At 45.6% G+C, this 25,398-nt stretch overlaps 1 protein-coding gene across 1 annotated transcript in view; it reads left to right on the forward strand.

Annotated features, from left to right (window-relative positions):
• The window catches only part of VWF (von Willebrand factor), a 1,126,314-nt gene that overhangs the window by 268,436 nt on the left and 832,480 nt on the right, over positions 1 to 25,398 (forward strand). The window contains exons 13-15 of the mRNA XM_086921215.1: positions 6,848 to 6,948; positions 21,280 to 21,475; positions 24,710 to 24,925. Coding sequence (XP_086777341.1) covers positions 6,848 to 6,948; positions 21,280 to 21,475; positions 24,710 to 24,925 — 513 coding nt within the window. The remainder of the gene's footprint in view (positions 1 to 6,847; positions 6,949 to 21,279; positions 21,476 to 24,709; positions 24,926 to 25,398) is intronic.

Genomic DNA, 25,398 nt, shown 5'->3' on the forward strand with positions numbered 1-25,398 from the left:
ACATCCACACACAAAGCAGTCCCCTCCTGTGCTAGGCGCTACTATGGTAATATGTGGGTACATGAAACCAAAACACATATGTTTGCCTTTAGGCATTGATATGTTTTTGATTTATGAGAACATGGCTGTTTTCCCAATAATAAAGTTTTGCAGAAACCATGACAGAGCACAACACAAATTGCCCAAAGGCTGGCAGCCAACGTCAGACGTACTGGTTTTGTTAATGCTTATTTACATGTGTGCATAATCTTGGTAGCCACATAAATATAAAGTACTTTTCTATGCGCACTGTAAGATTGGAAAAGAGAGGAATTAGAAAAGTGCAACATTTGAAAGGCACTAATCTGCCAGCGCGAGGCCAGTTTCCAGTTTCCAGCGGAGACTGAGCTCCACCCCTCGCTCACTGGTGCCTGATGTGGATAATCTTAGCAGGGCAACACCCTATGCTTTAGTTAGACTGGCACCATGCACGTGCCAGGGCACGAGGCCCAGCCGAACAAGGCTGCTCAGTCTGCATCTCACCACTCCCCAGCTCCCGCCTCACACGCTTTTCATTCCAGATTCCTTCCCTCTTGTAAGCAAACATGCATTCTGCATCTTTCCTTCATTTCATGACAGACATTTCCTCTTTTGCTGATCCTTGTAACCACGGGATTGGCAGCGAATGACATTTAAGGTGGTAAAAACATGAGAGGTTAGCTGCTCTTAGGCACAGGTGGCCCTTAGCCAGCTTAACCCTCCCCGGGCGGGCCACCAGCGTGGCATGAAGCAGACACAAGGGGTTTGTCATGTTTAAACCTCATCCACTTATTCATCCAAAAATATATGGCAGTGTGGTGGAAAGTGTACTCCGTGCTATATATGTTTTGAGTTGCTGCAGTTTTAGCACAGTAAATAGATAATGTCCGTTTTTGTTTTCTAATCTGGAAAAAAACATTATTTCAAAGTTTCATGTTGCCAATGAAAGAGTTCTTCAATTGTTTCATTTGAACTTTGAAAACATTATCTCAGTTTTAGTTGGTTTTACTCCAGGGCCAGTATTCTTCTGTGTTCCTAACAGTAAACCTCAGACGTTTGGGGTTTCAAAGTTTGGAGATTTCATTAAGCATCAAGTCACATAACTTGAAAACAGACGGAGATTTGAAAATTCTCTTTTGTCCAGAATGTTACATACTTATTTTTCAAGCGTTATACTCTAGAAATTACCTATCAAAATAAAATTAAAATGAGAAGATTGCAAATGCAGTTCAAACTTGAAAACAGACGGAGATTTGAAAATTCTCTTTTGTCCAGAATGTTACATACTTATTTTTCAAGCGTTATACTCTAGAAATTACCTATCAAAATAAAATTAAAATGAGAAGATTGCAAATGCAGTTTAAAAAAACAAATAATTTGTATAGTATATAACAAATAGGAAGCAAATTACAGTGAGGCCTGAAGTCGTGCAAGATAACTGTCAATGGACAGACAGCCCTCCTTTTGCACCCTTGTGAAAAATATTAAGCTAGTTCCAAAGCTGCTGTGTGTCAACGCACCTTGCTGATGCTCCACAGGCAGTGCTTAATTTGTGCTGGTGTTTGTCGGTGCTCGGCACTGGCATGTTTTAAAATAACGCTTGCACTTGTTTATGCGAGTACACCACATGGTGGCACACTGAGCTTATTTTTCGAGCACAACACAAGTGGCGAGCAATTTAATTTATTAAAAAAATGATAAAATTAGCATTTCAAGGTCATACCTATGGGTTGGGGTGACCTGCAATAGTCCAAAACGTCAGACTTGCTTAAGTGTAAAGGTTAATAGGTAATGCTGGCACTGCCATTCGGCAGCAGTGGGTGGTGCCGGCTGCAGTAGAATGCCTTTGGCCCTGGCTATTATTTATTTTTTTACAATTTAAGCACCACGCAGTGGGTTCCATGTGCTTCTTCCAGAAATATAAACACCCAGAGCATATGTACAAAAAGTGTTGTGTTCTCGTCAGCATTCTGTCCGGACAGAACAGGTTGCAATGCAGGAGGGATGCTGAGTCAAAGTCTACAGGCCCCTCCTCCCAAGGCTGACAATGGGGCATAATACTGCTATCTAAAAAATCTGACGGGTACAGCGTTATGTATTATTATTAGATACACACATTAGGTGTGTCTAACAAATAATTCCTTGAATACTAAGGTTGTCTTACAGGAGTGGCATAAATGGGGCTGGCCCCCATGTTGCCCTGAAGGAAAGGTGTAGGGGACACCTTGAAACATGTCGACAGGATACTAGGGATTGTGACCACATAACAGTTATTTTTCCCTGTATCTACCCCCCTTTTTCATCATACCAACTAGAGGCGGGAATACAATATTGGCTTACTAGTTAGGTATTTTTAATTATCACCCACCACCACTCCACCATACACTGCACTACACATAGCTTCACAAAAGTGCTCCTACGTATCCCTTGCAGGTCGCAGCACGCCCCAAGCAGTAGATGCTTGGGATGGCCCCAATGATGAAGCATGTCACCTAAGGGCAACCTTGGGTGAGTGAGGAGACTCTAGAAAAGAATTTTCTTTTCCAAGACAGTACACCCAAAATCTGGGCTGTCCTGTAAAATCCTTGAACTAGCTAGGTTCACAGGATCCATCATTTTGGATTTGAGTGTTTCACTTCTATGTACAAGAAGGGACACCTTCCCACACGTAAACAATCCTCCCCTGCACACAGACACTCTTGCACTCTGGTGGATGTATGACGTACAATGCGTGGTATTACCTCGCGTACCGTTACACGCAGGTTTTACAACGCAAGTCGTTACAACGACTTGCGTTGGGGGCGCTGGATAGTGAATAGTTTAATTTACTATTCCAACTCCAGTCCCCGTGGATAGTAGGGAAGGTGTTGGATAGTAAATTAAACTATTCCCTATCCTAGAGCGCCCTCCAGTGGAAGTCGTTGTAACGACTTTCGTTGTTAAACCTGCGTTGTAATGGTACAGCGTTGTAAGGGTTTCGTTGTAAAGGATGTTCCCCCACTCTGGTGCAACGGTGCCTGCCTTGATGCTAAGTTGTTAAACTTAGCGCCATTGCAGGGGCAAACGCAAGGCTGCACCACATTCTTGCGAATACGGTGCCGCCTTGCGTTTCAAAAGTGTTGTTAAGTCAAGGAGGCTACTGACACGCTCCGCCACTTCCTGGTATATATCCCCATGAGTTTAAAAAATGATTTCACTTCACCTGCCCAGCCAAATGTGGTGCTTCTAGTTTTCACCAATGTTTCTGTCTCTATGAGCTTTAAAACACTTAATGTATCAAATATTTCTTTAAAAATGATAGAGACAAGCCCAATGCTGTTTCATAAACGGACTTGATCCGAGAATTTTTTGGGGTGCCCAGTTCCGAATGGTTATCCAATCCGACCCTCCCGTGACCCAGGAGAATAGGGGTAGCAAGGACCAGGGGCGGATTGGCAAGGCGGGCATTCGGGAATGGGCCGAAGGGCCGGTGCCTCAGTGCCCTCTGTGGGCCGTTTTTTTTCTCCCCTGTCCCAGTCCACAGAGAGTGGACTAGGAAAGGGGAGAAAAAAAACAGGCCCACAGAGTGCATGGAGACAGAGACTGAGAAAATGAAAGCAGCCTCGCTGTGCGGCCGGACAGCGATTGTCAGCTGTGGGCTCTCCTTCACCCCTACCCTGCCAAGCAATCAAGCTGAGGCTGGGCTGGGGAAGGGTGATTGTTTGCAATAATCGGCTTCCCTGGGGGGCAGGTGTTTCTCAGGCCTTTGAGCCATTTGTACCTCGGCCCCCTGGCGCCCATGCAGCCCAGAAACGGTGTTAGTCTTAACACCTCGCCCACAGCCCTTCACATTCAGGGCATAGTGGGCGAGGAAGAATGGGTCTTGCTGTGGGGGCCTGGTGATGTTTGGAATTTTTTTGTTTTATTTATTTATTTATGCGATTTTATATAGCGCAGACTTTACCCGAAGGTGTCAGAGCGCTTCACACTAGGAACAGCAATAATTCATGAGGAGAAAATTATAAGTGGACAAATTACAAAAGCAAACGTTAAGTTACATGAATCAAAAGTGACAATAGTGAGCAACCAAAGTACAAGAGGAGCAAACGATACATTACAGGAGGAAAAAGTGACATGTGTGCAGGTTACAAAAGCGTACAAAATACAAGTAGAGGTATAATACTGCAATTAATGGCAGACACTCCAGCACAAGAACAAACGTTACATAGGCAATGGTGGCACTTGTTCAAGTATCTAAAGCAAACAAAAGTGAGAGGAGCAAACAGTGTGTTAGAAGAGAAAAGTGACTTGTGCAAGTTACAAAAGGGTACCATACACAGGTACAAGGGTAATACTACAGTAAATGGTAAACACTCAAACTGCCAGAACACAATGGGAAGGCACTTCCCATGCACCAGCTTCACCTCAGCCTCCCCCCTGGCTACCTGGCTACCTGGCTACCTTGGATGACCCAGAAAGCTGTGTTTTGTGCTCCCCTGCCAGGACATTTTCCCAAGGCCCGGAGGGTTGATTAATTTACGAATTGCAGGGGCCTTACCTCTATTCATGTGCTCCTGAGCTGAAGGTCTGGGGAGGGCTGAGTAGGTTAGTAATAGCAGGGGCTTTGTTGCTTTGCAGGTGCTCATGTGCTGGAGGGCTGGAATAATTTTGTGACAAAAAGGGGCCTTGCTATTTTTTTTAGTTGCTCAGCATGTAGGCCATTGTCACCTTGGCCGTGTGTCGTGTGCAAGAACAGTATCCTCCCACTTTCATTCCTTGTCTGTGCAAATGGTGTTTCATGAAAGGACACGCCCCTTGAATGTGGGCCACGCCCCTTAAATATGGGTCACGCCTCTTGAATGTGGGCCACTTTTTTCGTCAGTGCCCGGGCCGAATTGTGATCCCAATCCGACCCTGGCAAGGACTGTGCCAGAGGCGTCAAAGTCAGGGCCGCAGCTGAAGCCCCCAGCCACTCCTAATGTGCTCCCTCGATTCTTCCTACTTTGTGACATAATAAATACTCCATTCGAAATAAAACTCGCCATTCGGGTTTGTGTGTCCTTGTGCGACCTGCATGTTTCATGCCAGAAGTCAATTCATGCATGCCTTTTCTTTGTTGCCTGAGTACGAGCTTACTTTAGCTCCCACATTAAAATGGATACCTCGCGCTGCAGGATTTGAGAAGTTAATTCTTTAGTTTAACAGCGCCACCCGCAGGAATGTTGTGGAAGCACTGTGCACTCCACATTTCTGATGTATCTTGTAGGCCCCGGACGCTGCGAAAATCTTTGATCTTGCAATCAAAACCAAACCGTGCATGCATCTTTTTAATACAGCTCACTGTGTTAAGCACTCACTGCTGACATATGTGTGTGTGTACCGCAGATCGCGTGCAGAGTAGATCATGGTCAACTCAGCCTTTCACCATTGCATTGACAATGAAAAATGTACCAGGTCAGATTGGCTAATAATAATAGCATATTAAAATGTTCTGTGAAAACACAGGGGGCCTCATTTATGAAAAGTGACGCATCGCTGCGTGAAAACAGCGATGCGTCACTTTTCACTGCGCACTCCTTACGACATTCCTGATGCGTCATATTTAATGTATGACGCATCATGTGGCAAGGAGTTACAGATACGTTAGTATTTCTGACGTATCTGTAAGCGCAAAAGTGAGGCATTGCTGGAGTGTGTCATAAAAGTGACGCAACTCCAGCAATGTGTCCTTTCACATGGGGCAAGCCCCATGTGAAAGGGCTTGCGTCAGTCTTACGCCTGCTGTAAGGCAGGCGCAAGATTTTGACGCAACAGCATCCTAAAAGTGACGCAGTGAAATCTCATAGAGTTCTTCACTGCGTCACTATTACGAGGCTTTTTGCGAGGAAACGCCCCCTATGCATACATTATACCTGACGCAGGTATAATGAGGTGCAGGGGTTTAAAAAGTGACACATCTACCTAGATGCGTCACTTTTTAAATATTGCGTAACAGGGCGTATTTTTTACACCGCTGGTGCGTCACAAAAAGTGACGCACCGGCGGTGCAAAACTGACGCAAGGCCTTCATAAATAAGGCCCAGAGTATATTACCATAAACGATGAGGTGTCTTGTTCACTGGGAGCGTTTACTGTCTTTGTTTACAGCTGAGAGATTTACAACTCAAAGTAAAGCTCCAAGGCGCATCTCTTATTTCAGTCGAAAGACATTCTTATCACTTTGATGCCTGAACAAAGTAATACAAAAAGTAACCCTTCATCGTAGATAGGTGCATTCTGATAAGACAATTCTTTCTGGCCTTTTCTCCTACACATAGCGGGGAAGCGAGGGATGAACAGCACTCGGGAAGGTCACATTGAAAGTGTGTGTAATGTCATGTAATAATGACACGTGTGACAGCCATAGAGGGGGGGCAGGTGTATGGTGCCGCCACTGATTCTCTTGGTCCCCTATATCTTGCTCTCAAGGTAAAGACATTGTGGACAAAATCCTCCCTTTGAGTCCACCTCCTCCTATGCCCCTTTTGCCCGAGTCAGGATGCTTGTGGTTTGTTTATTGCTGCTCAGATGCAAATAAGTTACAAATATAGAATAAAAGGGATATATTGGACTGGAACTTTTCATTGCAGTATTCATTTTCTCGGGCTCTTTGGGGCCAGTTACAGAGTACATCTTCAGTGAATAATATGTTGTCCTGTATGCCACCTACTGCATTAACTGCTCATCCATTTCAGTTTACTTAGATAGTTCTCAGAAGTAGCTTGTGGATCCGCCTCTTTTATGCATTTCTTGTGATCTTGTAGCAGGAGACACGTATGTTTTCATTTAAATCTGCATAATGCCATTCCAGGTTTCCTTCGTATCCACACAACTGTGATGTCAGCGATCCGGCTCAGCTACAGGGAAGATCTGCAGATCGATTGGGACGGCCATGGGAACCTGATGCTGAAGGTACTTGTGCACCTTACAGTGGAGCTCACATTCAGACACAATGGCAGACTATTGTTTGTCCAAGGCACTTCTGCTTTGGAAATGTAGCCACCCCATTGGATGGTGGCCTTCCCATGGACTCCACCCCTCTCTGCTAAACACTGCTGTTTGGGTGCACGAGTGCAATCCATGAAGATCCCCCTCTGTAACAGGCTCCCTTGGTGCAGATACCAGGCTGACCTAGCAGGCAGTCTCAAATGCTCAGCCCTCGCACACATGTGTGCACGCATGCCAGAGCCTATGAACCCTAGCTGCACAACGGCAGACCTTATCTTAAAAGTCAGACACTGGTTGTTAGCCCTCTCAATACGTTTCAACAGGGCTTACAGTGAGTGAGACTCAGTTGTTAAAACTCACCCAAGGCAGAAGTTCATAAACCAGGAAGTCCCAAAAGCAAAAAATCCAAAGGGATTAAATGGGGTAGGAACGCAGTTGTCACAGTTTGTTTATGGAGATTTGAGTATTCAGATATGTGTGTGTGTTTGTGTGTGTGCGTGTGTGTGTGTGTATGGGTGTGTACGTGTGTGTGTGTGTGTGTGAATCAAAGGAGAACATCAGATAGTTGAGAGAGTGGATAGATGGATTGATAGACCAGATAGTCGGATGGGAGGACGGACAGATGGATGGATGGATCCAATCATTGGTGTTTATGTGAATGGATGGATGATTGGGAGGTTGTGCAAGTGAGAGGGTTCCGGTGATTATGTAGATGGAAAAGTGAGTGAGTGGGTGGCAGTGTGTGTGTGAATGATTGGGTGCATGAACATTGAAATGTATTGTTAACTGGGTAAGCAGGTGGCTATATAGGAAGATATTTGAATAATCCAACACATGGGTGATTACATTATTGAATTGGTGAACAGGTGGAAGGATGGGTGAAGATTGAATGAAGAGATGGATGGATGGAATGAGTATGAGACCTGCGCCAGGTAGTTGCAGGACATTCACCAGGATTCACTTGTGAGATTCACGATTGCTTTTATTGGCCCACTGTAATATTGGACAGTAAATTGCATTATCAAATACTCTCTTTAGCACTTGACTTGCAGAGTAGCAAGGTACAGCAGGTCAATGGTTTCTCAAGTAGGGGATGAGAGTTAGACACTTAACACACAGTAATTTCATTCAATAAAGGTACCACTTCAGAACGTGCTTTTCTTTGTAAAAATGAAAATACTTCAATACATAGGAAACAAAACACTGTACATAGAAAAGGAAGCACAAAGAATAGCAGAACTCTCTAGCTACTACAAGGCAGAAGGTCACCTGTAAACGTTGCTATAGTACTTACGCGATAAGTGCAATAGTTTCATTTAACCTTGGATTCTGTGTCCAATGACAAGTTTTATGTAGTGCTTATGGTCAGTTCAAGCGTCACTGAACAAAGAACAATTTCACGTTAGCCAAGAAGTCTTGGTGCCATTCTCACTGAGACCCAGGATCGAGGCTGAAACATTGGGACCATAGCACAAATGTCCTGGACTCATTGATTTGGAGGGAAGGGTCGATATTGCACTGTATCCAGAAGGGCTCTGATGAAAGGTAACCTCTGAGAAGGAGTCAAGTGTGACTTTGGCACATTGTTCGAGAATTTCAAAGATGTTAGGAAGTTTGCTATCATCTGGAGGTATTCAATGGCTGACGGTGATGAGCTAACCTTCAACAGCCAGTTGTCTAGGTAGGGGAAGAATGGTATCTCCAACTTCCGAAGATGTGATGCCACCACCGCCATTACTTTTGTGAACACCCGAGGAGCACTGGCAAGGTCGAAGGGGAGCCGAGAAAAGTGAAAATGCGCCTGGGCCTTCTTGGAACTTCAAACCCATATTTCTGTTGCCAGGACCCTCTCGATGGCACCTTTAAAGAGACTTTTGTCTCCTGCTGCAAAATGGACACATGGTCATCTGGCAGCTACCTTGATGTAGGTGGAATATGTGGTATGTCTGCAAGGAATGGCAAGGCATTACCTTGCTGGGTGTTTGAAGCACCAACTTTCAGATGTGTTGCTCTGCCACCCATAGAGGTAATACCTTATCCTGCCTCCAACATGTTGGCCATCTGCTGTGGAGGGCAAGTTAAAGTAGCTTTGTGGCAGTAGCAGCGGTGGGAAACTGAGCAGTGTATTGCCCCAGAGGGCCTGGGCATTGTCTGCTAGATCTCTGACCACAGAGCCTTGAATGGGGGGGAGGGGGCGTTGTTGCTGTGGAGGTGGACCTTAGCTTTGTCTTTGCTCCAAGCCTTGAAGGGGTGCAAAATTGTTGGGGATAATGCCACACTGACACAGAAAAGAAGAGGGAGTGCTCTGCGGCCCTCCTTTCCTTGAAGCACCTCAGTGAAGAGCCTGCCTTATCTCCAAGGAAACGTGTACCATCAAATGGCATGTCAATTAGTGATGCTTGAACGTCACTCGAGAAGCCTGTGGGTCTCATCCATGCGTGGTGCCGAAGCCCCAAGCTGATACCGACTGCCCTGCCCAATCAGTCGGTGGCCTCCAGCCCAGAGTGGATGCATCATGAGAATCTTGTATAATCTGTGCAAGTTTGGCACGGAAGCCTTCAGGAACATTCGGCTAGATCTTGCTGAATCTATCCCACAAAGCATGTCAGTATTGGGAGTTACCTGACATTTACTGAGAAGAGAGAGAGGCTGGCTGATAAGAACATCTTCTTCTCAAACTCCTCTCTGTGTTTTGACTCACTATCAAGAGATGTAATAGAGAATGAGTGGATGCCTGGGTCACCAAGCTTTCAGGTGTAAGGTGATGAATAAAGGAAAAGAGAGTCTTGAGAGACAAGTCTGTAACTTCTGGCAGCCTGTCGAGTGGTGGACAAGAGCCAGGCTTGGACCAAGTTCCTATCAGTGTGCCCCTCAGGGATTCAATAAAGGGAGGAGTGCTTCTCTGGAAGTCTGCCCAGGTTGTAGCATTTCCATTGGGACATTCGTTTTTTTTCAACACAGGGAAATTTGAGGTCTATAACTTTATCAGATGTCAGATCACCTCATCAAAGGAATCTGATTTTTCTGTGGAGGGCCCACGGATAGAGTTAATCCCACTATCCGGGCAAGTGTCTAACTCAATGGCATCCGGAAGATCCATAAGAAGAATGTTCTCATTATAATAATGGGATACACCCTCCTCTATCATTTCCATCCCCATGTTGACATTGTTCTGAGTCTGAGGCAAAAGGAAGCATGGAGCATTCTAGGCAAAGGCAGGGATCTATCCAAGTCAGAATGAAGTTGAACTGGCTGTGCCAAAGGTTTGTAGAACGCAACTTGTCGAGGTTGTGTAAGATTTGCTTCGGAGTCTGATAAGGCAATGGGTTCTTTCTCTGGCAGCGGTGGTGTTGGTATTGACACACAAGGGGCCAGTGAAAATCTTGCTGCTGATTCTGAAATCGGGTTTAGCCTCAGCCTTGGAATTAAGGCAGAAAAGTCAAGCGATGCAGTCGCCGTAAGGACGGACCCTCTAATGGTAACCCACCAGGAGGTCTACTTAGATGTTTTGGGCCTGGGAACTCACTAAAGGGAGCCAGAAGGGTGCTAAAAATGCACAAAATTGCTTCCTTGAATGCCTCATCTTGTTACAGTATCGCTAATGGACCCGTTAATTTGGTTCGCATCAGTATAAGCTGGAGAATCGGTACCTTGGTGGGGGATCAAAAGCAAAATCTGGAGGCACCTCGACATCTACTCAACCTCTCCTGGCAAGAATGAGGGGAAGAAGGAGAGTCACTCTTCAACTTCTTACATTTCTTTTTTTATTTGAACGTAACTAACAACTTGGAGTGTGAAGAGGATATTTAGCGGGAATGGCCTCGAGAATGGGTCCTCGACTTCAACCGGGAACAACCATTATGTACCTTCCAACGGTGTTTGTTCACATATAGCTTGACTTTGCTGTCCAGAACAGACTTTAGATTCATCTTGATGCCGTCCCCACAAGACTTGGAGTCATGGAAAGACTATAGGAACCAGAGACATACCTGGTGGTGATTTGTCACATCATTCACACAAAAAATCATGGTAAGAATGCTTGCAAAAGGTCTAACTACTGACAATCGCTTGGAGTAGCATTCCAACCCATCTTTTTCTCACAAATGAGGCCTAACAGCACCAAAACTGGTCTGGGGTTACTTGTGGCCCCTTTTAGAAGGGGGCTTGCTCATCTGTTGGGCATGGCAGGGTTATACTGATTTGCATAAGGAGGGCCTTTGTCTCGAATGGCAAAGTGGGTGAAAAATAATTGGGTGGAGTGCTATTCCAAGCGATTGCCTATGGCTAGACTATTTGTAAGCATTCCTCCCATCACCTTTTGTGTAATTGATGTCATGCTTTAAGTTAAACTGTAAGTGTATGTTCTCCCGTGTGTGTAAGAGTGAGTGTGCTCTACACGCCGGTGTTGATGCACTCGCTCTTACACACACAGGAGAACATACAGAAAGGGACTTACAGTCTTTCACAGTGAGGTTCTCTCTGGCGTAAACTTGTTGGACTCATGATTGTGGAGACGGAAACATAGAAGAAAGATATTGGAGATAGTTTTTCAAGAGTATTGTTGATCTTATCCAGGTTGGAATTACAACAAGGACAGAGGATTGAACTTACTTTGTAGATCTTATAGAACATACAGCTCTGAGGGAGTCGTGGGGCACACCATATCCCCACAAAACATATGTTGGCTCTAAGGCTAAAAAGGAAGAAGTGGCCAGCAAGCCATGGATTAAAAAAGGACTACAAAAAAGAACAATTGGTATATTGAATATATGTTTATGTGATGGGATATTTATGATAGCGTGTCCTTGATGCTCTATTGTTATTGCATCCTTGTGATCTCTGTTCATAAGATATCTAGGGAGAGTGCTGTATCTCCCTACCTTTTATGGCACTGCAATATGTACAAGGACCAGTGGGAACATTGTGGGATCATGGAGAAACGCTAGAACCCCAACAAATCACCCCCATCACATTTATTAAGTGTGAAACCATTCTGAGATTGCTTATGTTCCCTTCTGAGGGAGGGAACTCAACTGGCAGTTTGTGATAGACTGTTCCCAGAAGAAATAGGCCAATACTGATATGCATAAGGTGGGCCTTTTTCTAAAGTGGCACAGTGGGTGAAAAAAAATAGGTTGAATTGCTACCCCGAGTGATTTCCAGCGGTTAGACTATTTGCAAACATTCTTCCCATCATCTTTTGTGTGACTGAAATAACACCTCAAGTGGTCCAGAGATATGGGTCCCTTTCTCACTGTGTCATAGGTTCCAAGCTATATCTCACTCATGAGGCCTAACAAAGCTAAAACTGATTTGGGGTTGCTTGTGCTCCATTCTGTAAGGAGCCCTTCCCTGCCATTGGGGGACGGTCTGTTTCTAAGATGAAAAGCCGTCAATACTGATTTGCATTAGGTGGCCTTTCGTCTAAAGCGGCATGGTGAGAGTAAAACAATGGGTTGGAATTCCAAGGGATTGCTAGTGGTAAGACTATTTGCAAGCATTCCACCCATCATATTTTGAGTTATTGATGTAATGCCCTAAGTAGCTAAGGGTATATCCTCTTGTGCCTTGTGCACGCTGCCAAAGGTTTCAAACTACACTTCACTGATGAGGCTTAAAATGGTGGAAACTGATCGGGCTGCTTGGGTTGCCTTCTGGAGGCACCTCATCTGCAGATTTGCATACAGTGGACCTTTGTTGAGAGTGGCATAATAGGTGAAATCGATGGTTGGAATGCTACACTGATCAACTGGAAGTGTTTCGACTCTTTGCAAGCAGTCCTTCCATCGCCTATTTGTTGTTATTGGGGATCTTTCTTCGACATCTGCTTTTGACAGTCCCCACAAGGTTTAAACTCTGTAGTCTTCAGAAAGGACATACGGCCAGATTCATCAAGCTTAATTGCGCTCGCAAAGGGCCAGATTCTGAGATTCTGCCCCTTTGCGAGTGCAATTTTTGCATTTGGGATTCATCATCCCAAATGCAAAATTCTCTAATAAAGAATTCGCACATTTGCGAGGAATTGCATTTGAGGAATCTCTATTTGAGATTCCCTAAATGCAATTCATGAACCTTTTAAAATTGCAAAATCGCAATTTTGGGCCGCTATTTACCGCGCGGTCAAACCTCGTGGTAAATAGTGAAAACTTAGAAAAATACATTTAAATGCATTTTTCTAAGTTGCATGTTACACACACACATGTCCTTTGGACATGTGTGTGCGCAACACCAATGTAGATTACATTTCAGGGGTGCTACAGGGTGTCCTTTGGACACCCCTGGCACCCTTGAAATCACATCCTTATTTGCGATTAGCAAATTGCTAATCACAAATAAGGAATGACTCCCCATTCATTCCTTTGGGCCTTTAGGCCCATAGGAATGAATGGGGAGTTATTCCTTATTTGCGATTAGCAATTTGCTAATCGCAAATAAGGAGGCTGTAGGAATCACTATTTATTTAGCGATTTCTATATGAATCCCGATTTGCAAGTCCTTAATAGCGATTCCTTAATAATCGCTATTAAGGACTCGCAAATCGGGACATTGATGAATCTACCTGATAGTCTCTTACATACTGTGAGAAATATTTGAAAACAGCGTGTCAATAATATGAGAAGAAAGTTGAGGGAGTGAGGTCTGGATTTGCATCCAAAGGCACAGAAAGAAAGGAACTGATGTCAGTGAGCAGGAGTGGCACGTGTATGTGGCTCCAACGTCACTTATGGAGCAGGGCGCCACTGCACGACACCACCTACCTGTTTGGGGGAGCACTGCTGAGAAAAGTCTCTGGACCCATTTGGCACCTGGGGGGATGCATAAGGTGAGGAATTTGCAGTTAGAAGTATCCATCAGAACAGGATGTTCAGCTACCCTGAAATAATACGGATAAACCTACTGTCCATATGAATGATTTGCATTTTTTAGCACCACCAACATAATGTTGTGTTCTGGGATGGACCCTATTAAAGACTAGCCGTAATGAGATTCAAAGAGAAAGAAATGAGATGTCTTAAAACGTGTTTATACTGGAAGCCTTCATACCCTGTTTATGCATTTCAAAAGCATCTGCACAATCAAAAAAGAGGGGCGTAGGTTTTTACAGTGCAGAATGATGTCTAAATAGAACTAGTGTTGACATTCTCTGATCCCCCTTAAAACATATCCCTTTTTATTTCCATTTTCATTAAAAGAAACATAATACATAGAAATTCTGTGCGAATATTGATATATTTTTCAGAAAGCAAAGAAAATCTAGCGAAAAACATCCTGGAGCTAAAAATCAGAAATGCACGAAAATGCTCACCTAGCTAACTTTCAACTTTAGGTCTGTTTTCCACCCCGGGGTTTCCACCACATATGTTGCTAAGCAACATACATGACTCATTACATGCTTTTCCTTCATTATCCTATTGGCTAATGCCTCATGCTATCTGTCCAGTTCGGGAATATTATGGCAAACGTGTGTAATTCCTTCTATAATATAAAACATCTTTGACATGTTATATTTAAGCCTTTCATGGTAGCAGTAGCTGCTACCTTGAGGGGGCAATAAAGAACAACAAGCATTAGGAATGCATTAGGGCTCGGGTTTTTTTGAGTTAGAGATAATGGCATTGTAAATGGCAATGTGTTTTAGGCATGTGTTTTGGAGTGGAAGCATGTGGTGTGTGTTGGAGATATGTGTGTTGGATTGGAATGTTATCAATGGTGGCATGCTGCACTTTAACGCATTATCTTTAAAAGGTAAAGTGCAGCATAGTGCGATAGGTACAATATTAATTGGAGGATGCGTTATCAATTGGTGTGTGCATTGATGGGTGGTGGATGTGTATGCCTGTAGGAATTGTGCAGTGATGGCTGTTGGTGTGTGTGTTTGGTGGAAGCGTGTAGTGGTGGCTTGAGGTGTGTATGACTGGTGGTAGCGTGCAGTAAGAGCTGTTACTGAGTGTGGCTGTCAAGCATACAGAGCTGGATGGTAATGCGTGTGGTTGGTGAAAGGGTGCACTGACAGCTGTTGCTGATTGTGCCAATTGAAAGAGTGGCTGGTGCACTGTCAGCTGTTGGTGTGTGTGTGTGTTTGGTGAAAGTTGCACTGACATTGTTTGTTGTGTGCGTGGGTGTTTAGCGGCACTGATGCATGGTCATGTTTGTTTTTAGTGAAAGCGTACATTGATGGTTGTTAGTGTTTGTGCCTGGTGAAAGCATTCATTGACGGCTGGGGGTGTGTTGTTGTGTGTGCTGTTTTGTGTGTAGTGGTGAGTGTGTGGTGGTGAGTGTGTGGTGGTGAGTCTGTGGGGGTGAGTGTGTGGTGGTGAGTGTGTTGTGGTGAGTGGTGACGAGTGTGTGGTGTTGAGAGAGTGAGGAGTGTGTGGTTTGTGTGTGTGTTATGTGTGTGTGGTGTATGTGTGTGTGGTGTGTGTATGGTGTGTGTGTGTGGTATGTGTGTGTGGTGTATGTGTGTGTGGTGTTTTCTGCACACTCACACACTGCCCCTGCACATTCACACACTGCTCACCGGTACACTCCCAATGTCACCCTGCATAGTCACACACTGTTTATCCTGCACACTCACACAATGTGCACCCTGCACCCTTACACACTGTCTCTGCAGGCACTCTGCACTCACTGTCACTTTACACTTACTCTGCACTCACTGTCACTCTACACCCACTCTGCACTCACTGTCACTCTCGCACTCACTCTGCACTCACTGTCACTCTGCACTCACTCTGCACTCACTGTCACTGTGCACTCACTCTGGACTCACTGTCACTCTGCACTCACTTTGCACTCACTGTCACTCTACACTCACTTTGCACTCACTGTCACTCTCGCACTCAGTCTGCACTCACTGTCACTCTGCACTCACGTCTCTGCACTCAGTCTGCACTCACTGTCACTCTGCACTCACTGTCACTCTGCACTCAGTCTGCACTCACTGTCACTCTGCACTCACTCTGCACTCACTGTCACTCTACACTCACTCTGCATGCAACTGCACTAAAAAGCACACAGCACTCAAAAGCACACAGCACTCAAAAGCACACAGCAGTCTACACTCAACAGCACTCTGCACTCAACAGCACTCTGCACTACAACAACACTCTACACTCAACAGCACTCTGCACTCAACAGCACTCTGCACTCTGTACTCAACAGCACACAACACTCTGCACTCAACAGCACAGAGCACACTGCACTCAACAGCACACAACACTCTACAGCACTCTGCACTCAACAGCACTCTGCACTCAACAGCACACAGCACTCAACAGCACACAGCACTCAACAGCACACAGCACTCTGCACTCTACAGCACACAGCACTCTGCACTCGAAGGCACACAGCACTCTGCACTCAAAGGCACACAGCACACTGCACTCTACAGCACACTGCACTCAACTGCACTCAACTGCACTCAACTGCACTCACCTGCACTCAACTGCACTCAACTGCATTCAACTACACTCAACTGCACTCAAAAGCACAGAGCACTCAAAAGCACACAGCACTCTGCACTCAACAGCACTCTGCACTCAACTACACTCTGCACGCTACAGTACACAGCACTCTACAGCACACAGCACTCTACAGCACACAGCACTCTACAGTGTGTGTGTGTGGTGTGTGTGTGGTGTATGTGTGTGTGGTGTGTGTGGTCTTATGTGTGTGGTGTTATGTATGTGTGTGGTCGACTTAGTTTGAGTGTTTGTTTCCTGCGCACTCACACACTGCCCCTACACATTCACACACTGCTCACCCTGCACATTCACACTGTTCACCCTGCATAGTCACGCACTGTTCATCCTGCACACTCACACACTGTCGCCCTGCACACTTACACACTGTTCACCCTGCACACTCACATTGTTTACCCTGCACACTCACACACTGCAGTCACTGTCACTCTGCAGTCACTGTTACTCTGCAGTCACACTCACTCTGCAGTCAGTCTGCACTCACTCTGCACTCACTGTCACTGCACTCTCACTGTCACTCTCGCACTCACTCTGCACTCACTGTCACTCTCGCACTCACTCTGCACTCACTGTCACTCTCGCACTCCCTCTGCACTCACACTCACTCTCGCACTCACTCTGCACTCACTTTACACTGTTCACCCCGCACACTCCCACTGTTTACCCTGCACACTCACACCCTGCAGTCACTGTCACTCTGCAGTCACTGTTACACTGCAGTCACACTCACTCTGCAGTCAGTCTGCACTCACTGTCACTCTGCACTCACTCTGCACTCACTGTCACTCTGCACTCACTGTCACTCTCGCACTCACTCTGCACTCACTGTCACTCTCACACTCACTCTGAACTCACTGTCACTCTCGCACTCACTCTGCACTCACAGTAACTCTCGCACTCACTCTGCACTCACTACACACTGTTCACCCTGCAAACTCGCACTCTTTACCCTGCACACTCACACACTGCAGTCACTGTGACGAGTGCCTATGTGTGCACGCATTGCCGGTGTAGGTGAGCAGCCTGTGTGTGTATGTAGTGCCTGTGTGTGTGAACAGTGTCTGTATGTGTGAACACTGTCTGTGTGTGTGAGCAGTGTCTGTGTGTGTGAGCAGTGCCGGTGTGTGTGCGCAGTGCCGGTGTGTGTATGTAGTGCCTGTGTGTGTGAACAGTGCCTATGTGTGCGCGCAGTGCCGGTGTCTGTGAGCCGCCTGTGTATGTATGTAGTGCCTGTGTGTGTGAACAGTGCCTGTGTGTTAACAGTGCCTGTGTGTGAACAGTGCCTGTGTGTGAGAAGTGCCTGTGTGTGTGAGAAGTGCCTGTGTGTGTGAAAAGTGCCTGTGTGTGTGAGCAGTGTATGTGTTTGGTAGCAGTGTCTGTGTGTGTGAACAGTACCTGTGTGTGAACAGTGCCTGTGTGTGGACAGTGCCTGTGTGTGAACAGTACCTGTGTGTGATCAGTGCGCCTGTGTGTGTGCGCAGTGCCGGTGTGTGTATGTAGTGCCGGTGAGTGTGAACAGTGCCTATGTGTGCACCCAGTGCCGGTGTCTGTGAGCCGCCTGTGTGTGTATGTAGTGCCTGTGTGTGTGAACAGTGCCTGTGTGTGAACAGTGCCTGTGTGTGAGAAGTGCCTGTGTGTGTGAGAAGTGCCTGTGTGTGTGTGTAAAAGTGCCTGTGTGTGAGCAGTGTATTTGTTAGCAGTGTCTGTGTGCGTGAACAGTGCCTGTGTGTGAACAGTGCCTGTGTGTGGACAGTGCCTGTGTGTGAACAGTGCCTGTGTGTGATCAGTGCGCCTGTGTGTGTGCGCAGTGCCGGTGTGTGTATGTAGTGCCTGTGTGTGTGAACAGTGCCTATGTGTGCGCGCAGTGCCGGTGTGTTTTAGCAGCCTGTGTGTGTATGTATTGCCTGTGTGTGTGAACAGTGTCTGTGTGAGCAGTGTCTGTGTGCGAGCAGTGTCTGTGTGTGAACAGTGCCTGTGTGTGAGAAGTGCCTGTGTGTGTGAGAAGTGCCTGTGTGTGTGAGAAGTGCAAGTGTGTGTGAGCAGTGTCGGTGTGTGTCAACAGTGTCTGTGTGTGTGAGCAGTGCCTGTGTATCCCTGCACCTAAAATCAACCTACTTGTCATGAGGCCCAAGGTTAGACACACAAGCACAACTGTTGCAACACGGCTGCTCGGACCCTCCATGCAGAAACACATTCCTGCTCTCGGAGGTTTTGTTTTGTTGCTGAACAAGACATGAGCCCCTTTGATGAGATGAGGAGAATGCGGCAAAATGTGGGACTGTTCGTAAGCCAGTGAAAAGAATTCCGTTTCGTACCTGGATGTTACTGTCTCCAATACAAACACACTTACATACTTTGTGGGGTAATGAAGATTGTGTGTCTCATTGTCGGCGCACGACCAAGCCAGCTCTTCAAAGGCCAACACTTACACATGAAAGGATGCAGATGAACGTGCGCCCACCAAACTCACTGCAGACTGGGGAACGCGCCCCGAACATCTGGGTTCAATTACCGCGGCACCCTGACAGCTCGTAATTGACAATTTATTGCACTTCCTTGCGCATAACCGCACAGAATATGCAGGAAGTGCACAAACTGAAATCCATATGGCCTTTTGCGTGAAGGCTACTAGAAACACAGCACTGCGAGGACCAATTAGCATGCAGATGCCAAAATAAACTACGGAAAAATCTTGCGCAGTGAGGAATTTTTACTTCACTATTCTGAGCCCAGTAACAAGACGGCTCGGAGCTCTGCCCCACTTCTGACGAAGTGGTGACGTAGGCCGAGCCCTAAAAACTAGAAATACCAATAGGCCAGCATATTTTCTACCCAAAGGCATATCAAGAAGAACAGTACATGAGAAACCAAATAGCAACTTTACCTAAAAAATAGCCTCCGTGCAAGTAGCCATCAATACTCTTTGTATGTGTTTTAGCTTGTAGTCCAGCAACCTCTTTTGTAATAGGAAATGTGTTTGTGTTATTGTCTTATGAGTGTACTTCAATAGTGTGAGAGTGTGCATCTGTACTGCTTCACTGAAGTATGCAGAGTGTGTCACTGTGTTGTACACTATGTGTGAAATATGAATCACAGTACAGTTTCCCTAAAGGTTAAAAACTTAGGGCCTGATTTAGATTTCAGTGGCTGGGTTACTCAACCACAACGGAGATGGATATCCCAAAATATAAGTCCCATAATATCCTATGGGATTTGTATTTTGGCCGACTGGATATCCATCACTCCTGAAGACTGAATTATTCCGGCATGTGTGTGCACAGCATATGTGCATAGATTGATTTCAGGGGTGCAACAGGGTGTCCTTTGGACACCCCTGCACCCTTGAAATCGCAATCTCAATTTGCGATTAGCTAATTGCGAATCACAAATTGAGATTGCCTTCCCATTCATTCTTATGGGCCTTTTGGCCCATAGGAATCAATTGGAAGCAGGGCTCGAGTCGGGGTACCACGCGGGTGGACGGCATCCCCCCACTTATTTTACGGGGGAGTGGGGGGGGGGACGCCGTCCCCCCTGCTAAACAGCTGGTCTTCAATGTTTGGTCTCTCTGGGACGAGATCGGACCTATCTCGTCCCACAGAGGACGCAGCGGTAAGGTGGGCACATTCCACGAGCAGATGGGCAGGTGGGGCGGTGTAGTAGAACTGCACATTGTGGACAATCGAGGGGGCTGTGAGATCGGTGGACAGAGGACGCAAGAAGCCGCCGGCTGAGCAACAGATACAGGACTGGAGAAGTTAAAAGGATAGAGAGAAGCGGAGGGGGAAGGTGGGGGTGGGGAAATAGGGGGGTGGGGGGGAACTAGGGTTAGGGGAGCCAGAAACAGAAAACGGGAGAATGGCAGAGTCCCGTTTTCTTCAGTGCGAGGAAGATGCGAAGGTGTTCTGGGGGAAGGGACGGAGGGCTTTTAAGTTAGGGATGTGACATCCCCCCCTCCCTATGTTCATGCGATCACTTGCACAGCATGGCTGGGCTCATTGGCGTGAGGTGGGGCGGTGTGGGGAGGGAGTGGTTCTATTGGGTTTGGAAACACACGGAGAGGCAATGAGCTCAATTTTGGAAGCCACCTTTCATGACGTCACTTCCTGTCGTGACGTCACTTCCGGTGACAGCATCCCCCCACTTCTTTTTTTAGGACTTGTGCCCTGATTGGAAGGTATTCCTTAACCCCTTCCATGCTCATGACGAGCTCAGCTCGTCATGAGGCACAGTTGAGCTGTGCTGATGACGAGCTGAGCTCGTCATGAATATAGCCTAAGTACAATTTCCAGCACAGGGGAAAAATAACCACAGCAGCGATGTGGTTAATTGCGATTCGCAAATTGTGAATCGCAATTAAGGAAAAATAAGGAATCGCTAAAGAAATTGCGATTTTTTGATGCATTGCCGTTTGCGATTCCTTAATTGCGATTCCTGACTTTTCGCAATTAAGGAATCACAAACGGCAACAATGATGCATGTACCTGAATGTCTATTAGTCAGTAATTATGCCTGCCTCTTGGAGACAAAAGGGTGGGGATGGATCTGAATGTGTTAATTATGTTTCACCCTGTGCTTGGTCTACGAAGGCTCAACCAAACAGAAGCAAAGGAGGGTAGCCAGGCCTCTGAAGCCAGTCAGAGGCTGGCGGTGGACTTAGGCTCTCAGAGAAAGTCTTTCAACAGCCCACTTGAAGGAGCCATCTTGTAACTATGCTCCCATTGTTGTTAGTGTTGAATTTCAGTGCTTTACTTCTTGCAATGTTATTTATTATGAAAACAGCAATTCTAATTAAGTGCTCCCTCCCTTCTAGCTGTCTCCAATGTATGCTGGTTCAACGCTTGGTCTGTGCGGGAACTACAATGGAAATCAAGGCGATGACTTCCTCACACCGTCAGGTCTAGTGGAAGCTTTGGTTCAAGACTTTGGCAACTCCTGGAAGCTGAATGGAGATTGCTCTGATTTGTTGAAACAAGACACCGACCCTTGCAGTCTTAACCCCAAACGAGGTAATATATATACCCCAAAATACTTTTTTTACAACTACATCAGAAGTAGTGCAGTAAGCACCAATATGGAATTTAGCACTGTAGCTCCTACCTACCTCTAAAATGTTTCATTTAAAACCCGGTTGAGCAAAGATATGGTGATGCCTCATTTTTTACATCTTAAATCCTAAACAGGAAGCAGCTATACTGCCAATGAGCATTACTTGTGCTCATAAAGGTCATACTAATACTTTATGGCTGACTTCTTTTGTTTTCGGTAGACACTTTTGCATGGAATCCTACATTAATATTGTATTTAGGTTTAGTTGGGCTTTTTTGAGTGACTTCTGTTGATCACAATATAATGTTTTGTAGTGTGTTGTTTACAGCTGTGTTTCAGTGCACTGTATTAAACAAAGTTCCCAGAAAGCACAATTTAACACAATCCCTGAACAGCATATAGGGGCATATTATCAAGGGATTTATCTCTGCTTTTTTGGCTTTAAAAGCCAAGAAAGCAGAGATAAAATTATCTCCCTATCAGCAACAGGGTGCTAACACGCAAATTTGCATGTTAGCAATCTTTTTCTCTCCTTACGCTTCCCCTTGCATCTCTAATGAGATGCAAAGGGGGCGTTCCAGAGAAAAATAATAGGAGAAATGTTGTTAAGCGACATTTCTCCTATTATCAAGGATATCGCTAACCCTGTTAGTGCTAAAAAAAAGCAGCGCTAACCACGGTTAGCGCTGCTTTTTTTACAACTGGGGCCTTATTTATGAAGGACTTGCGCCGCCGGTGCGTCACTTTTAACATGGGAAAAAGTGACGTATCGGCGGCGCAAGTCCTTCATAAATAAGGCCCCTGGTATTTTCCTGACTTAGCCATGATATCCTATGGAAGGTGGATATCATGGCTAAGTTTGTGAGCCCTTATAATCAAGCTAACGCCAAACTTCGAGAGATTATCGTTGGTTTTCCAGCGATAATCTCTCATTTGGCAGTTAGCGCGAGGATTTGTATCACTTCTGAGATAAGTGTTGCTAATAGCACGCTATCTAAGTGATGAAAGTCCACGCTAACCGGCGATAATAATCCTGGCGCTAAGTGCGCTTAGCGATATTTATCGCTGGGGCTTGATAATATGGCCCCTAGTTATTTTGTAATGCTATAGGTCACCTCATTGCATTTCAGATGGTTGACAAGAGCATCTGCCTGAGCCGCCAGATTTCCAGCAAAAACCCAGACCATCCTCTCTGTTGGAAATCCAGGTCAATGTTACTCTGTCATCCTTGGCGGGGATGGATTTCCATCTTTAGTGACACTGCGCCATACAGCCCATTTTACACCCTTACTTCACGACACTAAAAGATTTTTCTGGCACTGTGAACCTATTGTATCTATATATATAAAAATACCTGGGTGCAAACCCATCCACCAATGTGTAATAACATTAGTGAATTGGGGCAGGAACCCCAGTTACCAGGTCATTACCGGTTCGGTCTGCAAAAGTCAGAATGGCACAGTACGGGTAATACCACACGCTATGAGTCACTCTGGGTTCATTCAGCATTACCGAGTCATTCATAAGAACTAAGGCCTGAGTTTAGGGAAGAGCAGGTAAGTCCCATAAGCAGGGAGCTTCTCTTCCAGATATTTGCACACTTGGAGAAGGGTTGCTTTCTGGTCTCTCCCTTCTTGCACCTCTTAATCTACAGCTGGCACTGTCAAGGCACACTAGAGTGGAGAGTCAGGTGTTGCGTCTTGTGCATGACACATCAACCTTTGAAGGTTTACAACACTGTTTCAGACCTATAAGCTAAAGCAAGAGCACAACTGGGGCGACGTGAAAGCATCAGGATGTTTGTGCTTTAGTCTGGACACCCAGCTCTAAAATGTCTACTTATCGGTTGACAAATTGTATTTTACACCCTCAAAATGTTCTTCTCGGAAACTTTTTGAAGATCAGTCGCTAGGAAAAAGGAATGCTGTTATGTACTGACAGGTGTTTGTCGCACCACACGAAAAGTAGGGGGATTCTGTAGAGAAATGCATTAAATTGTGTTTGGATGTGCCTTGAGCTAAACGACTACACAATTGCGCAACTATGTTTAGCAGGAACACTCCAGTTAAAAAAAAATATATACACCCAGTGTTATGCTTTTTAGAGAAAGAACGCCCTGTGTTTAAGCGTGTGACCCAAATATTCAAACGATGAGTTATTTGGTCACTTTTACTGCTCTGGATACTTTGAGCTGTTTTTCACAAACTTTTTTGTATACCATGCCTTCAACGATCGAGTCGCATACTTAAAAAAAAAAGTGTAGAAATGTTTCAATATAACCGTTCCTTTCCCTAAGAGACCTGTTTGAAAAGTGATGTATTCACCTTCGATGTATGCCACCCTTCTTAAAGACAAAGGCCCTTATTTATGAGGCCTTGCGTCAGTTTTGCGCCGTCGGTGCGTCACTATTTGTGACGCACCAGCGGCGTTAAAAATGCGCCTTGTTGCGCCATATTTAAAAAGTGACGCATCTAGGTAGATGCGTCACTTTTTAAACCCCTGCGCCACATTATACCTGCGTCAGGTATAATGTATGCAGAGGGGGCGTTCCCCCGCAAAAAGCCTCGTAATAGTGACGCAGTGAAATCTATGAGATTTCACTGCGTCACTTTTAGGATGCTGTTGCGTCAAAATCTTGTGCCTGCCTCACAGCAGGCGTAAGACTGACGCAAGCCCTTTCACATGGGGCTTTCCCCATGTGAAAGGACGCATTGCTGGAGTTGCGTCACTTTTGTGACACACTCCAGCAATGCGTCACTTTTGCCCTTACAGATACGTCAGAAATACTGACGTATCTGTAAGTCCTTGCGACATGATGCATCATACATTAAATATGACGCATCATTGGTGTCGCAAGGAGTGCGCAGTGAAAAGTGACGCATCGCTGTTTTCACGCAGCGATGCGTCACTTTTCATAAATGAGGCCCACAGGTTCTACCAAGAATATGTTCACTCCACTTAACAAATTGTACCTATTTGGAAAGTATAAAACTGCGATTACGTCATATTTAATTATTATAATTTTACTATAAATAATGGTGCAGAATAATTGAAGAGAACGTGCATAATTGTTGAAGATGATAATATGAAAGTAATGTTAAATGAATGGATTTTAATTGAAAGCAAATAAATGTTAAAAATAATACTGTGCTCTGATTCTATACGTGGCTCTTTTTTTCCCTCTCTCTTTTCAGCCAGGTACGCTGAGGATGTGTGCGCTTCCCTGATGTCTGCCAAGTTCCAGCCCTGTCACCAGTCGGTCAACCCTCTGCCATATTTGAAGAACTGCCACTATGACGCGTGTTCCTGCTCTGACGGGAAGCAGTGCGTGTGCTCGGCTGTCTCCACCTACGCCATGGCCTGTGCGAGGAAAGGGGTGGTGATTGGCTGGAGGGCTCCGGAGCTATGCTGTAAGTTCTGCATATCATTTGAAGCTGGGGACCCTTTTTAGAATACTGCTAATGTGGATTCGATCTATTTATGCACGTTTAGCATTGTCAAGTCAAGTCAAGTCAGAGAATTTATATAGCGCACTACATACCCAGAGGGTCTCAAGGCGCTTAGGAAGGGGAGGAGGATTACTTGTCAAATATCCACGTTTTAAGTTGCTTTCTGAATGCTAGGTGGTTCTGGGTAAGGCGAAGGTGAGCGGGGAGTGAGTTCCATGTTTTAGCAGCCAGGTATGAGAAGGATCTGCCTCCCATGGTGGTCTTGTTGATGCGAGGTACAGTGGCGAGGGCTTGGTTGGAAGAACGTAGTTGGCGGGAGGGGGTGTAGAAGGACAGTCGTGAGTTGAGGCATTCCGGTCCGATGTCGTAGAGTGATTTGTGTGCGTGGGTTAGCAGTCGGAAAGTGATTCTCTTATTGACGGGTAGCCAGTGGA

The sequence above is a fragment of the Lissotriton vulgaris genome, chromosome 1_1 (genome assembly GCF_964263255.1).
Source record: "Lissotriton vulgaris chromosome 1_1, aLisVul1.2, whole genome shotgun sequence".
NCBI classification, from domain to species: Eukaryota; Metazoa; Chordata; class Amphibia; order Caudata; family Salamandridae; genus Lissotriton; species Lissotriton vulgaris.